The sequence below is a fragment of the Dendropsophus ebraccatus genome, chromosome 4, assembly GCF_027789765.1.
Source record: "Dendropsophus ebraccatus isolate aDenEbr1 chromosome 4, aDenEbr1.pat, whole genome shotgun sequence".
Classification (NCBI taxonomy): domain Eukaryota; kingdom Metazoa; phylum Chordata; class Amphibia; order Anura; family Hylidae; genus Dendropsophus; species Dendropsophus ebraccatus.
The window spans coordinates 91,281,237-91,296,905 of NC_091457.1; the positions used below are offsets into that span (position 1 = coordinate 91,281,237).

At 41.8% G+C, this 15,669-nt stretch overlaps 1 protein-coding gene and 1 long non-coding RNA gene across 4 annotated transcripts in view; one reads left to right on the forward strand and one right to left on the reverse strand.

The window, feature by feature from the left end:
* Window positions 1-496, forward strand: part of PHKB (phosphorylase kinase regulatory subunit beta) — a 143,486-nt gene extending 142,990 nt beyond the window's left edge. For all 3 annotated transcript variants that reach the window (XM_069966248.1, XM_069966247.1, XM_069966246.1), the window contains one exon: window positions 205-496. In XM_069966248.1, coding sequence (XP_069822349.1) covers window positions 205-342 — 138 coding nt within the window. In that variant the 3' untranslated portion in view covers window positions 343-496. The remainder of the gene's footprint in view (window positions 1-204) is intronic.
* LOC138788410 (uncharacterized) overlaps window positions 1-15,669 on the reverse strand; it is a 108,194-nt gene that overhangs the window by 33,883 nt on the left and 58,642 nt on the right. The window lies entirely within an intron of this gene.

Genomic DNA, 15,669 nt, shown 5'->3' on the forward strand with positions numbered 1-15,669 from the left:
GCCCATAATTTCTATTGCTTCATAAATAGATAACATTTTCTGAAGTGTTCCCCTCCTCCTCTATCTTGTCGCCCCTTGTGCATTCTACAGCCGTACATGCTGGGGCAGCACTGCAGCAAATATTGTTATACAAACAAGCAGATGATGAGAAGTGGTCCCAGAGGCTTTCTGTAATCCTGCAAATGCTCTGTGTTCTCTTTCCAGGATGACATGTCCACTTTCTATAATACTCCCCCGCTGGGCAAGAGAGGAACCTGTAGCTACCTGACGAAAGCTGTCATGAACATGCTGCTGGAAGCTGAAGTCAGGCCAAACACCGATGACCCGTGCAACGTCAGCTAAAGATGTTCACCTGTGACAAGCGGCGAGCATGGCTCCTGCATTTATCACCTGACTCGTGGCGCCCTGTGCTTAGTGACTCGTGCCAGTGTAGCAGAGGCTTGGCTTCTATCTTGCCACTGTTTTGCATTGATTTAAATAAAGAAACTGGAAACTGTCCCTGTTCGGCCATCAAAGCATACGCCATCTCAGCAGATTTGACATCAGGAAACTGGTTTTAGACAAATTAGGGGTCATCATTGTTTATTGTTCTTCAACTTTATAATGCATTGTGTAATTTCACTATTTTCAAGACTTCAGCTTTTTGTTGGCTACTGGAAATATTGTCTAAACACTAGTACATAGCTGATAATTCCTCAAAGCTCAGGTATTGCATTCTATTACATAGCATTAGTGCATGTAAATGTATCAGTCTGTTATCCAAACTATCAGGAGAGATTTGTGCTGCTGATGTGTTCATCGCACAGAATATGGTGTAAGATTGAAACAACTGTAGCAAACCATTAGGCTAGGTTCACACTACACCTATTTGTTTTCCACTGTTCTGATCCATGATAGGAGCCAAACAAATACAATAACAAGCCTGACAAAACCCCTGCATCCTGGACAGCACCAGCACCCAACAAAACTCATTACTTTAATAGGTCCCTTGTGTTTCCATCATGGCATCTAAAATTGTACCAAACAAAATATCACAGCCTACTCCACTTTTTTTTGTTGTTGTTCAGGATGCTCGACAGTCTCCTAACAGATCCTCTGATACAGATGTGAACCTAGCCTTACCTGTGAGAGGTATTGGGTTTGTACAGGTTTTCACCATATTTTTGAGTCACCAACAGCAAATATTGTAGCTTGAAAAATGGTAAAAAAAAAAAAAAGTTGAACACACAAAGTATGGTGAAGATTGCAGAACTTAATTCATACTGTATACTGATTAAGCTTTATTTTTCAGTAAACCTCTTTAAAGTGAAACTCTAACATACAATTCAGCTGTTACCTGGGTTAGATTCAGCCTCCTTTATGGTACTGGGATCTACACTGTGTCCTATATAATAATTGCCATAAGACAGACACATTGAGCAAGAGGAAGGGCTCATTAGCATCATTACTGATGGATTACAGTGATCAGGAGGAGGATAAGTTAAAACCAAACCAGGCTACAAAACTCAGTTTCTTTTTTTGCTATTTATTTTACTGTAAACATACTAATTTCCTGTGCAGTTAAATATAAACTGTTCACAGTTATCAACCACAAAGGTTGTTTCTCAATTGGATAAGTAATAGGAGAGACAGAAACCTCCATAAACGCTATGTCATATACAGCCAATGGCAAAAATTGCGACATTATATTTGCGGTGACCATGCTTTTAAGTGTGCTGATTCCATTTTTTTTTTTTGGCAGAGATATATCCCCAGTGTCTAAAAAGACATGTCAGTCAATGTTCTTATAATGCTGCTACATTATTATAAGCAGATGATTTTACAATTAGTGGCTTAGGGTCCATTTATACAGAAAGATTATCTGACAGATTATCTGCCAAAGATTTGAAGCCAAAGCCAGGAACAGACTATAAACAGAGACCAGGTCATAAAGGAAAGCCTGACATTTCTCCTCTTTTCAAATCCATTCCTGGCTTTGGCTTCAAATCTTTGGCAGATAATCTGTCAAGTTAATCTTTCTGTGTAAATGGACCCTAATGCTGCCCCTCTATCTAAGATTATTCACTAGCGAATAAGATAAAGACTCAGGATGACCTATGTGTAGTTATAAGGCTGCACTAAGCTTGGTGAGCCTATTGTCTTTGTGCCCTTTTGTTTATAGTCTGCAGTTATATATTACATAGTAGATTTACTTATATGAATACAATATTTTCCTACTCATTTACTCTATAGTTTCTTGAGGTTTAGAGAACTAATTACTATTAGCAAAAATAGACACTGTTCTCAAAGGAAAACTCCAATAAAATTATTACATTACATAGTGTGGATCTGTATACTGATGTGGATACATTCAGCTTTATACTCCTTTCTCATCCACAGCTGAATTTAGCTATTCTGCTTTTTGTTGCCACACACCAGTGCATTGCAGGAGTTCAGTGACAACTTTTTTTTTTTTTTCCAAGCATATTTGCAATGCAGCTTTGGAGGTGATACATGAAACTCCTAGTGTGATTTCCCTATATTTAAAGAGGGACAATTTATTTAGCAGTTTTTGCAGGCCTACCATTTTCATACCATCGGTGTTGCACTGGTTCTATAGGCCAGAAGAGTGTGTGTATTTATATTAAATGTTTTGTACTCTGCGAATGAGAACTTCATTCATTCAGGCGCCCTATGTCCTCGGCAGTCAATAATTTACCCAATACCCCCTGCTCACGTTCACAGCAAATGTCTGCAGCCGAGCCAATTAGTGTTTTTACGACTTCACTGAATAATGAAATAAAGAGGCTTGGAGGAGAGATTTACATTTCTTGCCGTCTTTTTATTTCTTGGTTTTATACTAATTGCTGTTCCGGGGCGATATTTGTAATATAACGAATTTATTTACTGTAATTCATGATCCGGGGAAACGTTTCCAACTCCTTTTTTAGTTTTAAGATCTAAATAAATATCCCTCAAGGAAATGTGAAGTCAGCCACAGAGGAGTGTTATCCCCTCACTAGGGAAAGTTAGTGGCTGCATAGGGATTACAGTACACTCATCTTTTCACAACTCCATTCTAATTCATTTTGCATCATATCTTTAGGCTAGGTTCACATGCAGCTAGTTAGCTGCATGGCCAGTAAATGTATGGCAGAACAGTTTGTATTTAGCCACATGAATTTTAAATGTGAAATATATATTTTTTCAACATTTCACCTGCTTCTGCTTTAAACTCAGTCTTATCGCAGTCAAGCAGTCTGATACAGAACTCCAAATTTCTGGATGCCTGCACTCATTGCTAGGGGGAGTTTTGGAGCTTCCTGAACGTGGATTTATTCATTGAGGTGCAATACACAGCCAGGGCACATTATTATTATTATTATTAATACTTCAATGTTAAAATTTGCGTAGCTTATGAAGGAAGTTGCATGTGACATGGCTCAGTGGATATATACATCGTACAATAGGCTGTCTACACACATATCCCTTATTGCTCTCATGAGTAGAAAAATGTGATTTTATCAGAGTTGAAAAAGAAACAATGGAGCATTGATGTGTAAGACAAATGTTAACTATGAAGGTGTGTGAGGACAGACTGACGTGCTTGCCACCAATAGGAACAAGGCTAGCAGACATATGCCTAAAAAAGCAGTTCACAGAACCCTACTGCATATGAGGCTTTAAAGCAGGCTCTCTCAAACAAGTTGAGATATGAATCCATCCTTGCAATCCTGTCCACCCATACATGCTAATTGTCTTCCCTGGGGCAGATGGGATCTTCCAGCAAGAAAATCCAACATGTCACATAGCTAGAAATCTCCAACATTGGTTAGAAGAGCATGTTTAAGATTTTCAAGTACTACCCTTCCCCTAATTTCCTAGACATGAACCCAATTGAGCATTTATGGGACCACTTTTCTCTATGGATCCTCGTCCATGCACCCTGAAGCAGCTGCTGGATGCACTACAGTCAGCATATACCAGTGATGACCTACCTGCTATTATGGCTGTGTTAGGGTGCGTTCACACCTACAGGATCTGAAGCAGATCTGCAGCAGATTTGATGCTGTGTTCAGTTATTTAAATGAAATCTGATGCAGAAAATCTGCTGCAGATCCTGTAGGTGTGAACGCACCATTAAGGATTAAAAATCCAGAGTATTTGGAGCTTTATAACAGAAAAAAAACACTGTAATCCCTCGTATGGAAATCTGAGATCAGTGGAAACCTAGGATGAATAGGGTACAGACTATCTACTGTTCATGAAGTTTTAAGTTGCGGCTCTCACTCTGAATAAAAAATGTTTTATCCTGATAGTAGTGACAGCATACACCTGAAGACAATGACTAATGGGTGTTTCAGGCCTACGCGGAAGCACAGTGGCACAAAACAGCAGTCAGCACCCTTTAATGCTGTTAATGCTCAGCACCACCTACAGTAAGAATGTCACCTGGTTCTTGGACTAATGCACAAGGTGCTGTTTAGTGTGAGGATAGTGCTTGTGTTGTTACTTTTTCCTTAACATGACTATATCCAAAAGGCTACATCTAGTAATAAAAATAACTCCATCATTTACAGTCACAAATCTAGTTTATACCACTATTATTATGCAGGGAGCAAGTTGATTTGGGATATGCAATCTGTTGTCGGTGAATCAGCCTGTACAGTCTTTAGTCCCACAGCTGAGGGTTTATCAAGCCTAGACAACCTTTTCTGAGCTTACAAATTTGTACTTCTGGCTTCATGAATTTTACCTTGCACTTTGGATCTGTTTAAAGTGAACCTAGCACCAACCTTGCACACATGGAATTTTTGGTATGTGCAAATCGGCGCCATTGTGATGCACTTTTGAAAATTCCATATGCCCAAAAATCCCAGTTCATCGCTTTCCCTGTCTGTCTAATGATTATGCTATTGGCCAGGAACAACCTCACTGATTCAGCCTCTTGCATATTTATTAGGTGGTATAATAAAGGGCAGAGAAAGTGGTGCACTGGGGAGCTGGGACCATCTCCATTGTGCCAGACTACGTCATTTGTATATTTAGATTTATAGGCATATGTCTGGGGGGATATCGCTGGATACAGTGTGGCAGCACCAATCTGCACACACCAAAAAGTGCATATATGTAAGGTTGGTGCAAGATTAGCTTTAACTCTCAGAGGATTAGATTCTAGAGATTAATGGTTGGGCAGCAGGGAGGTGCAAAAAGTAAATTTTTTGCACAAACAAGACTTGCAAAATTGCTACTTTTGCATACTAGAGAAGCAGCATACATGGGTCAACAATTCCTGTCAATGAGTGGTAAAAACATATTACACATTAATCCAGCAGCTTTATTAGCAGCCATCAGAAATCTTTATGAGTTATAGATGCACAGAAAGCTGTAGGTGTATCTTCTAACCTTGTGCCTGGCAGGTAGGCACTGTGTGTCAGTGAGAGCTGCACAGACACTATAGGGATGATCCTGTCAGCATTACTTGGATTCTGCCTGAAAAGAGGCTTCCTTTATTGACAGGCCCTGAGAGTCAGGCTGGAAAGGGCGCCAGACATTATGCATTTTCAAGTAATCTGACAAAAAGCATCCTGCCGGCCCGTGATTATTGTGCAGGGAGGTTTTTATCCCGGCCAGGCTGATGTCCCATGACGTCTCAAGTCTCTGCCATGGAGAGATTCAGATTTCATGCTTACAAATATAAAATGACAAGGACACATTTCAGGAAATGAATGTAACTGTGGCTGGGGGATGATATAAAACATTATTTTTACCACATCATCGTGAAGCAAATCCCAGAAATAAGTACAAATCCTTGAAATGTCTGCTTAAGACACTCAAAATTCCATTCTTGTTTATGGATTCTGGGAAAGTTGAATGACAACCAGCTTTTCCAGACTCATATGGGAGAAAGAGATATATCGCTGCCTAACAATGCAGATGTGCAATTCAGTAGCCAGAGTAAGCTCTGAAAATCCCCAATGGTGGCCATATGATTAGTAATACAGCTTTTCTAGAAAAAGATATAGCTATCTTATTGAAAGGAGTAATTCCCCTAAAATACCACCATGTACAATATATCCGATTTTTATAATTGTCCACAGTGAAGATGGAGACCGCACTTCCAAAAGAATTCACACCAGATGCATCTGGTGTGAATAAAGTGTGAATTCTTTTGGAAGTGCGGTCTCCATCTTCACTGGATATCCGATACGAACCTGGGTCCGGTTTGGTGAGACATGCACCCGCATACTGTATTCTTTCTAGTGCTGCTGAACATATTTTTGGATCGATTTTTATAAATGGTTATAAAAACACCTAAAATGCATAAAACCATACACATAGAAAAAAAGATAAACCCTGCACAGAAGTTATGTTATGTTCCAGTGTACAAACAGTATCACGTTAATATGTTAGCAGAAAGCACATGGTTATAAATCCATAGGAACTAACTGACATCACCCATATCCCACATCCTATTAGGCTGAGGCTACACAGCGACTCCTGGTCACACAATAGGAAATCACCTTATCACGCTAACTTCATCACAACTACACAGTTCTTAAAAACAACCTTCAGGATGGATTTTTTGCGACTGTGATGTTTCGGCCACTTGTCAGTGGTAAGGTGACCCCATTCTAATGATACCACTGAGCCTCCAACATACATTCTGCATTAGCTTGTTCAGATGTACTGTTTTACAGAAATACAGGAGGAATGTTTAGTTGCCAAAATATATTTGCTAATTTTTGCAAAGTATAAGAATAAAAAAAGCTAAGGACTCCCTCAATAAAAAGTGATAGCAGCAATCTTGTTTGTCACCCCACATTCCTAGAATCTTATAAGAACTGAAATATAAGCCATGTCCAGAGTATAGATACCTTTAGCACTCATATCTGTGAAGTCAACTTTGCAGGAGCCCAGAGTCTGAGCCGTGCAATGTTCATCTAGGTAATCCTGCCTGTAGGCTGTACTCATACTGAGTGCCATATTCCACTTAGTGCTGCGATTTTTGCAAAGTTACAATGAAAAGCCATTTTGATATTACAACACCACTTAAATACATCCTCATGGCCAGTGGTGACCTGCAATATAAGGTTGTTTTCTGCTCAGGAGAAATTGTAATTTTAAAGTGACGCATTTCATGTCTCCTGGAATAGCAAGAAAAACATGAACAGAGGAGCAGACTAATGGATTAGGATAATGAAAGTGAATTTTCTGCGGGGGCAACCGGGAACTGAAAGCACAATACTCTGTTACTGGGGGTTTTCACAGTATTAACATGCTATATTACTAGAGTATATACCACCAGTCTCTGATGAGAAGAGGTCTGACTGTTATGACCTTCATCAGTCCCTAGAACAAAAGCACTGCACCACTCCTCTGGTATTGTATGCTTTTCTTTAGGATGGCTTCACACTGCCTTAAAATCTTGGAAAACGCCAATATATATGCTATGGCGTTTAGTTTTTTGTTGTTTTTTTGTTTTGTTTTTTTGCAAAAACACCAGTGGCCAGATGTTAGCTGAAAAAAGGCAAAATAAAAAAGGACCAGATTACAGACACATGCAAACTGATACAAAAGATCTATTACAGCAAGAGAGCTTCCTGTAAAACAGAATCTCTTTAGAAGGTGAAAAAGAAACTGCATTTCATTCTTTACAAACCATTCTGCTTTAAAGGAAAACTGCTACAAAACTGCTGATGGCATTATGACAAAATGCCGACATATACATGTAACATGTCTGCAAATCATGGTGTGAATTCACCCTAACAGACATACCTGTAACAGCGACATACCTGACTGAGAACAAGTGTTTACATACCATTGAAGCAAATTATAAGGGCCATGTGAAAGTAGGATGTGGCTCAAGCTAACATCATCCTGTTAGGGTTATGGCTGCACATTAATGCTGGTTTCACACACGGCAGGTTTTTCTTTGGTAGATGATGCCTACATGGAAGGGATACTAACAGAAAAAAACTCCTAAAAATACCTAACCTGTCACTACTCATATACTACCATTTACCCCAACTCTACAATAGCACTACCAATCCCTCAGTAAGGCCCATTATAGCAGGTATTAACTCTCTAACTAGCAATTTATCACAATATGTGGATGTATTGCTACAGAAATATGTCATCAATCTTAATTCCTATCTACGTGATTCAGCTAGCCTTATAAACAACTTGAAAGATATCTCTTGGGATCCATCATTTACATTGGTGACTATGAATGTTGCTGCATTATACAGCAACATCACAAATGAAAAAGGGAGCTCCGTCATTAATAATGTCATTAGTGGTGACCCTTTGATGCCAGCCAAACAAAGGAATTTCATCCTAAAAAGTATTTGTTTCATCTTACAACATAATATATTTGAGTTTAATGCAAATATTTACCTGCAGACCTGCGGAACAACCAAACTGTACATTTACATTTACTTGCTCTATTCTTCTGTTCTACTTATGTTATCTACCTGTTAGAATGTCCATGTGGGCTACAATAGGCATTGCTCCCACACTAATAGGCTGGGCCCTTCCCGGAGGGATCTTTGGTCATCCTGTGTTTTTAAACTCTTAAACGAGGCTACACAGATTTTTTTTTTGTATATTCGGATTTCTCTAATCATAACTGTAATTTTTTTTTGTCTTCTCCATCACTCCCATTGAGGACTTATTATTACTAATACTACCCACAATAAGTGTACCCCTTAAGCGGCGCAGCGCGTAGCAGTGTAGCTAAAAAAGCCCTGCTCACTGCCGCCGGCCACCCACTCAGCGACACAAAATTTTGCCCCTCTAAGTTTAACCTCTTAAGGACAAAGCCAATTTTCGTTTTTGCATTTTAATTTTTTCCTCCTTGTGTTTAAAAGGCCATAGCACTTGCACTTTTCCACCTAGAGACCCACATGAGCCCTTATTTTTTGCGCCACTAATTGTACTTTGCAATGACAGGCTGAATTTTTGCTTAAAATACACTGCGAAACCAGGAAAAAATTCAATGTGTTTTGAAATTAAACAAAAAAAAAAAGCATTTCTTTTATTTGGGGGGTATTTGTTTTTACACCATTCGCCCTGGGGTAAAAGTGACTTGTTATGCATGTTCCTCAAGTCGTTACGATTACAACGATATGTAACATATATAACTTTTCTTTTATCTGATGACTTGTAAAAAATTCAAACCTGGTCCCCTGGGGGACTTCTAGTATATACACTTTGATCTCTCATTGAGATCTTTGCTGTATACTTATACAGCAAAGATCAATGAGACCGGCACTCGTTTGCTTTCCGCAAAGTGCCAAGCCGGGATCAGCGCCATTTTGGCGAAGACCCCGGCAGGTAAAGGATGTGTGGATCGCTCCTCCGGGGCAACGTCCCAGAGGAGCGATCATCCCCACTACAAACCAAGGAAGTGCTGCATACATGCATGCATGCATGCTTTGACAGCTGCATCCGATTACTGATCGCCTGATTGCGGCGGTTCAGAGCGGGATCGCCGCACGGCCCCGCTCTGAACACCTCTTGTGGATGCATGACCCCGCTCTGAACACCTCTTGCCAGTACATCATGCGTCCTTAAGAGGTTAAAGTATCACTGTCGTTAAAATTTTTATTGCAGAAAGAGTACAGGCAATTTTAAGAAACTTTGTAATTGGTTTTACTAGCCGAAAAATAAATTTTTATCATGAAAAGCAATTTGAAGCTCTCCCCTCTGTCTTTATGGTTTTCATATGGAGAGAAAAAGTAGAGGCAGCAAAACAGAACAACAATGAGTAAATTACATTCACATCATGGGCTCTCTCCTCTGCAGTCACCACTGACCTCTTTGACCTCTGAATAGGGCTCTCAATAGCTCCCCCACTGAGCAATCCTTTGTTCTCAGCTCTCAGTTGCAAAAAATTTCTGCAAAAAAAAAAAATTAACAACAGTGAGTGGCAATGCATACTGAATAGAGCGGGGGCAGAGGAGGGCAACAAAGGTCATTAAGGGAATGGGTGGGTTACAGTACCAAGACAGGTTATCAAGCTTGGGGTTATTTACGCTAGAAAAAAGACGTCTTAGGGGCGATCTGATTACAATGTACAAATATATGAATGGACACGACAGAGATCTGTGTAGAGATCTTTTTACTTCTAGGTCTGTAACCATGACAAGGGGGCATCCTCTACGTCTAGAGGAAAGAAGATTTCACCATCAGCATTGACGCAGATTCTTTACTGTAAGAGCAGTGAGACAATGGAACTCTCTGCCACATGATGTTGTCATGGCTGATTCATTAAATAAGTTCAAGGGAGGCCTGAATGCTTTTCTTGAAAAATATAATATTACTAGAAAATGTACCCGGCGCTGCCCGGGTATAAAGTGTCAGTGTGTTAATTAGATTTGTTCTAAGGTGCCCAGGAGGCCAAGCTAAAGGTATTGTTTCATCTGAGTTAATCAGTGGAATTAGTGTATACCTGTAGTGCATAGTTGGAGGGGTTCTGTATACCCACAATGTATAGTTTTTAGGGGTCTCGCATATTTGTAGTGCATAGTTGGGGGGGCTGTATACCTATAGTGTATAGTTGGGGGGGTCCTGTATACCTGTAGTGTGTAGTTGAGGGGGGGCTGTATACCTGTAGTGTATAGTTGAGGGAGGACCTGTATACCTGCAGTGTACAGTTGGTGAAGGTCCTGTATACCTGTACTGTATAGTTCGGGGGTCCTGTATACCTGTAGTAAATAGTTGGTGCTGTATACCTGTAATGTATAGTTGGTGGAGGTCTTGTATACCTGTAGTTTATAGTTTGAGGGTCCTGGATACCTGTAGTGTATAATTGGTGGAGGTCTTGTGTACCTGTAGTATATAGTTCGGGGGTCCTGTATACCTGTAGTGAATAGTTTGAGGGTCCTATATAACTATAGTATAGAGTTGGTGGAGGACCTGTAGTGTATAGTTTTGGGGTCCTGTATACCTGTAGTGTCCTGTATACCTGCAGGGTTGTATTTACCCGTATGGCAGTGTTATTCAGTCAGAGTGTGTCGGTATTGGTCATGTCTGGTATGGCGGTGTTATTCAGTCACAGTATGGCGCTATAGGTCAGGTCTGTTGTGCCAGTGTTATCCAGTCACAGAATGGCGGTATTGGTCAGGTCTGGTGTGGCGGTGTTATCCAGTCACGGCATGGTGGTATTGGTCAGGTCTGGTATAGCGGTGTTATCCAGTCACAGTATGGTGGTATTGGTCAGGTCTAGTATGACAGTGTTATCCAGCACAGTATGGCGGTATTGGTCAGGTCTGGTATGGCAGTGTTATCCAGTCACAGTATGGCGGTATTGGTCAGGTCTGATATGACAGTGTTATCCAGCACAGTATAGCGGTATTGGTCAGGTCTGGTGTGGCGGTGTTATCCATTCACAGTATGGCGGTATTGGTCATGTCTGGTATGGCGGTGTTATCCAGTCACAGTATGGCGGTATTGGTCAGGTCTGGTATGACAGTGTTATGCAGTCACAGTATGGCGGTATTGGTCAGGTCTGGTGTGGTGGTGTTATCCAGTCACAGTATGGCGGTATTGGTTAGGTCTGGTGTGGCGGTGTTATCCAGTCACGGTATGGTGGTATTGGTCAGGTCTGGTATAGCGGTGTTATCCAGTCACAGTATGGCAGTATTGGTCAGGTCTGATAGGATGGTGTTATCCAGTCACAGTATGGCGGTATTGGCCAGGTCTGGTGTGGCGGTGTTACCCAGTCACAGTTTGCCGGTATTGGTCAGGTCTGGCATGGCAGTGTTATCCAGTCACAGTATGGCGGTATTGGTCAGGTCTGGTATGACAGTGTTATCCAGCACAGTATGGCGGTATTGGTCAGGTCTGGTAGGGCAGTGTTATCCAGTCACAGTATGGCGGTATTGGTCAGGTCTGATATGACAGTGTTATCCAGCACAGTATAGCGGTATTGGTCAGGTCTGGTGTGGCGGTGTTATCCATTCACAGTATGGCGGTATTGGTCATGTCTGGTATGGCGGTGTTATCCAGTCACAGTATGGCGGTATTGGTCAGGTCTGGTGTGGCGGTGTTATCCAGTCACGGCATGGTGGTATTGGTCAGGTCTGGTATAGCGGTGTTATCCAGTCACAGTATGGCAGTATTGGTCAGGTCTGATATGATGGTGTTATCCAGTCACAGTGTGGCGGTATTGGTCAGGTCTGGTGTGGCGGTGTTACCCAGTCACAGTTTGCCGGTATTGGTCAGGTCTGGTATGGCAGTGTTATCCAGTCACAGTATTGCGGTATTGGTCAGGTCTGGTATGACAGTGTTATCCAGTCACAGTATGGCGATATTGGTCAGGTCTGGTATGACAGTGTTATCCAGTCACAGTATAGCGGTATTGGTCAGGTCTGGTTTGACAGTGTTATCCAGTCACAGTATGGCGGTATTGGTCAGGTCTGGTGTGGCAGTGTTACCCAGTCACAGTTTGGTATACCTGTAGTGCCCTGTATATACATGTACTGTATAGATGGAGTAGGGGGCCCTGTATATACATGTACTGTACAGATGGAGTAGGGGGTCCTGTATATACATGTACTGTATAGATGGAGTAGGGGCTCCTGTATACATGTACTGTATAGATGGAGTAGGGGGTCCTGTATATACATGTACTGTATAGATGGAGTAGGGGCTCCTGTATACATGTACTGTATAGATGGAGTAGGGGGTCCTGTATACATGTACTGTATAGATGGAGTAGGGGGTCCTGTATACATGTACTGTATAGATGGAGTAGGGGGTCCTGTATACATGTACTGTATAGATGGAGTAGGGGGCCCTGTATATACATGTACTGTATAGATGGAGTAGGGGGTCCTGTATATACATGTACTGTATAGATGGAGTAGGGGGTCTACCAGTTATTACTGTGGATGTTGTGAGGCAGCTTCCCTAGCAACCATTGCTCCCTGTGAAAATGAAAGCAGTAATCCTATTGGTTGCTAAGGCTCCAACTGCCGTGTCTGCTGCAGCTAATTATATCACCTGTGTTTGCAGTGAGGAGATTTTCCCATTCATCTCTATGGGGCGCTCTTCCCCCTCCCCCTCCCCTCCTGTACATCGGGCGGGGACGGGACCTTCGCAATAACCTTCCCGGGTACTCAATGTATCTGTGTGCCAAATTTGGGGTCAAACGGTTCAGGCGTTTGGAAGTCTATAGAGGACAGACAGACAGACAGAAGGACAGACAAACAGACTTTGATTTTTATGATATAGACTAGAAAATGTACCCGGCGCTGCCCGGGTATAAAGTGTCTGTGTGTTAATTAGATTTGTTTTAAGGTGCCCAGGAGGCCAAGCTAAAGGTATTGTTTCATCTGAGTTAATCAGTGGAATTAGTGTATACCTGTAGTGCATAGTTGGAGGGGTTCTGTATACCCACAATGTATAGTTTTTAGGGGTCTCGCATATCTGTAGTGCATAGTTGGGGGGGCTGTATGCCTATAGTGTATAGTTGAGGGAGGTCCTGTATACCTGCAGTGTACAGTTGGTGAAGGTCCTGTATACCTGTACTGTATAGTTTGGGGGTCCTGTATACCTGTAGTATATAGTTGGTGCTGTATACCTGTAATGTATAGTTGGTGGAGGTCTTGTATACCTGTAGTTTATCGTTTGAGGGTCCTGGATACCTGTAGTGTATAATTGGTGGAGGTCTTGTATACCTGTAGTATATAGTTTGGGGGTTCTGTATACCTGTAGTAAATAGTTTGAGGGTCCTGTATAACTATAGTATAGAGTTGGTGGAGGTCCTGTATACCTGTAGTGTATAGTTTGGGGTCCTATATACCTGTAGTATATAGCTGGTGGAGTTCCTGTATACCTGTAGTATATTTGGGGTCCTGTATACTTGTAGTATAGAGTTGGTGAAGGTGCTGTATACCTGTATTATAGAGTTGGTGTAGGTCCTGTATACCTGTAGTGTATGGTTTTGAGGTCCTGTATACCTGTAGTGTATAGTTTGGGGTCCTATATACCTGTAGTATATAGTTGGTGGAGTTCCTGTATACCTGTAGTGTATAGTTTTGGGGTCCTGTATACCTGTAGTGTATAGTTTGGGGTCCTGTATACCTGTAGTATATAGTTGGTGGAGGTCCTGTATACCTGAAGTATATAGTTGGTGGAGGTCCTGTATACCTGTAGTATATAGTTTTGGGGTCCTTTGTACCTGTAGTGTAAAGTTTGGGGTCCTGTATACCTGTAGTATATAGTTTTGTGGAGGTCCCGTGCACTTGTAGTGTATAGTTTTGGGGTCCTGTATACCTGTAGTGTCCTGTATACCTGCAGGGTTGTATTTACCCGTATGGCAGTGTTATTCAGTCACAGTGTGTCGGTATTGGTCATGACTGGTATGGGGGTGTTATCCAGTCACAGTATGGCGGTATTGGTCAGGTCTGGTGTGGCGGTGTTATCCAGTCACAGTATGGCGGTATTGGTCAGGTCTGGCAGTGTTATCCAGTCACAGTATGGCGGTATTGGTCAGGTCTGGTATGACAGTGTTATCCAGCATAGTATGGCGGTATTGGTCAGGTCTGGTGTAGCAGTGTTACCCAGTCACAGTTTGGTATACCTGTTGTGCCCTGTATATACATGTACTGTATAGATGGAGTAGGGGGTCCTGTATATACATGTACTGTATAGATGGAGTAGGGGGTCCTGTATATACATGTACTGTATAGATGGAGTAGGGGGTCCTGTATATACATGTACTGTATAGATGGAGTAGGGGGTCCTGTATATACATGTACTGTATAGATGGAGTAGGAGGTCCTGTATATACATGTACTGTATAGATGGAGTAGGGGGTCCTGTATATACATGTACTGTATAGATGGAGTAGGGGGCCCTGTATATACATGTACTGTATAGATGGAGTAGGGGGTCCTGTATATACATGTACTGTATAGATGGAGTAGGGGGTCCTGTATATACATGTACTGTATAGATGGAGTAGAGGGTCCTGTATATACATGTACTGTATAGATGGAGTAGGGGGTCCTGTATATACATGTACTGTATAGATGGAGTAGGGGGTCCTGTATATACATGTACTGTATAGATGGAGTAGGGGGCCCTGTATATACATGTACTGTATAGATGGAGTAGGGGGTCCTGTATATACAAAAGAAAACCCGTAGGAGGGTGAGCACAGATAATTGTCCAGGAGACCAGTGGAATCACAGTTGGAGCATCACACAGAGATGTGACTTAATCGTTCTTTTTTTTTTTACGCAATGCATTTTGGTCTGTCCATTGGGTCACAGACCTTTATCAAGCAGGTAAACGTCTGTGATCCAATGGACAGACCAAAACGCGTTGCGTAATAAAACCCAACGATTAAGTCGTCACATCTTTGTGTGATGCTCCAACTGTGATTCCACTGGTCTCCTGGACGCTTACCTGTGCTGACTATCCTACAGGTTTTCTTTTGGTCCCTGTGATCTCTTCTGAGATACACTTCCACAGCTGATGAATTGGAGAATACCTGCCTGGAGCATTCCTAATGATATAGAGGGCGGGGAGGAGGGACAGAGAATTGTGCCAGCCTAATGCACAGACACTCTAGGCCATGCCAGTTTGACACAGGGCTGCAAGTTTAAAAGTTGTTTTTTAGGACAATAACTGCATCACCTGCCGAACCGTCCCCAGGACAGATCTTGGATTTAC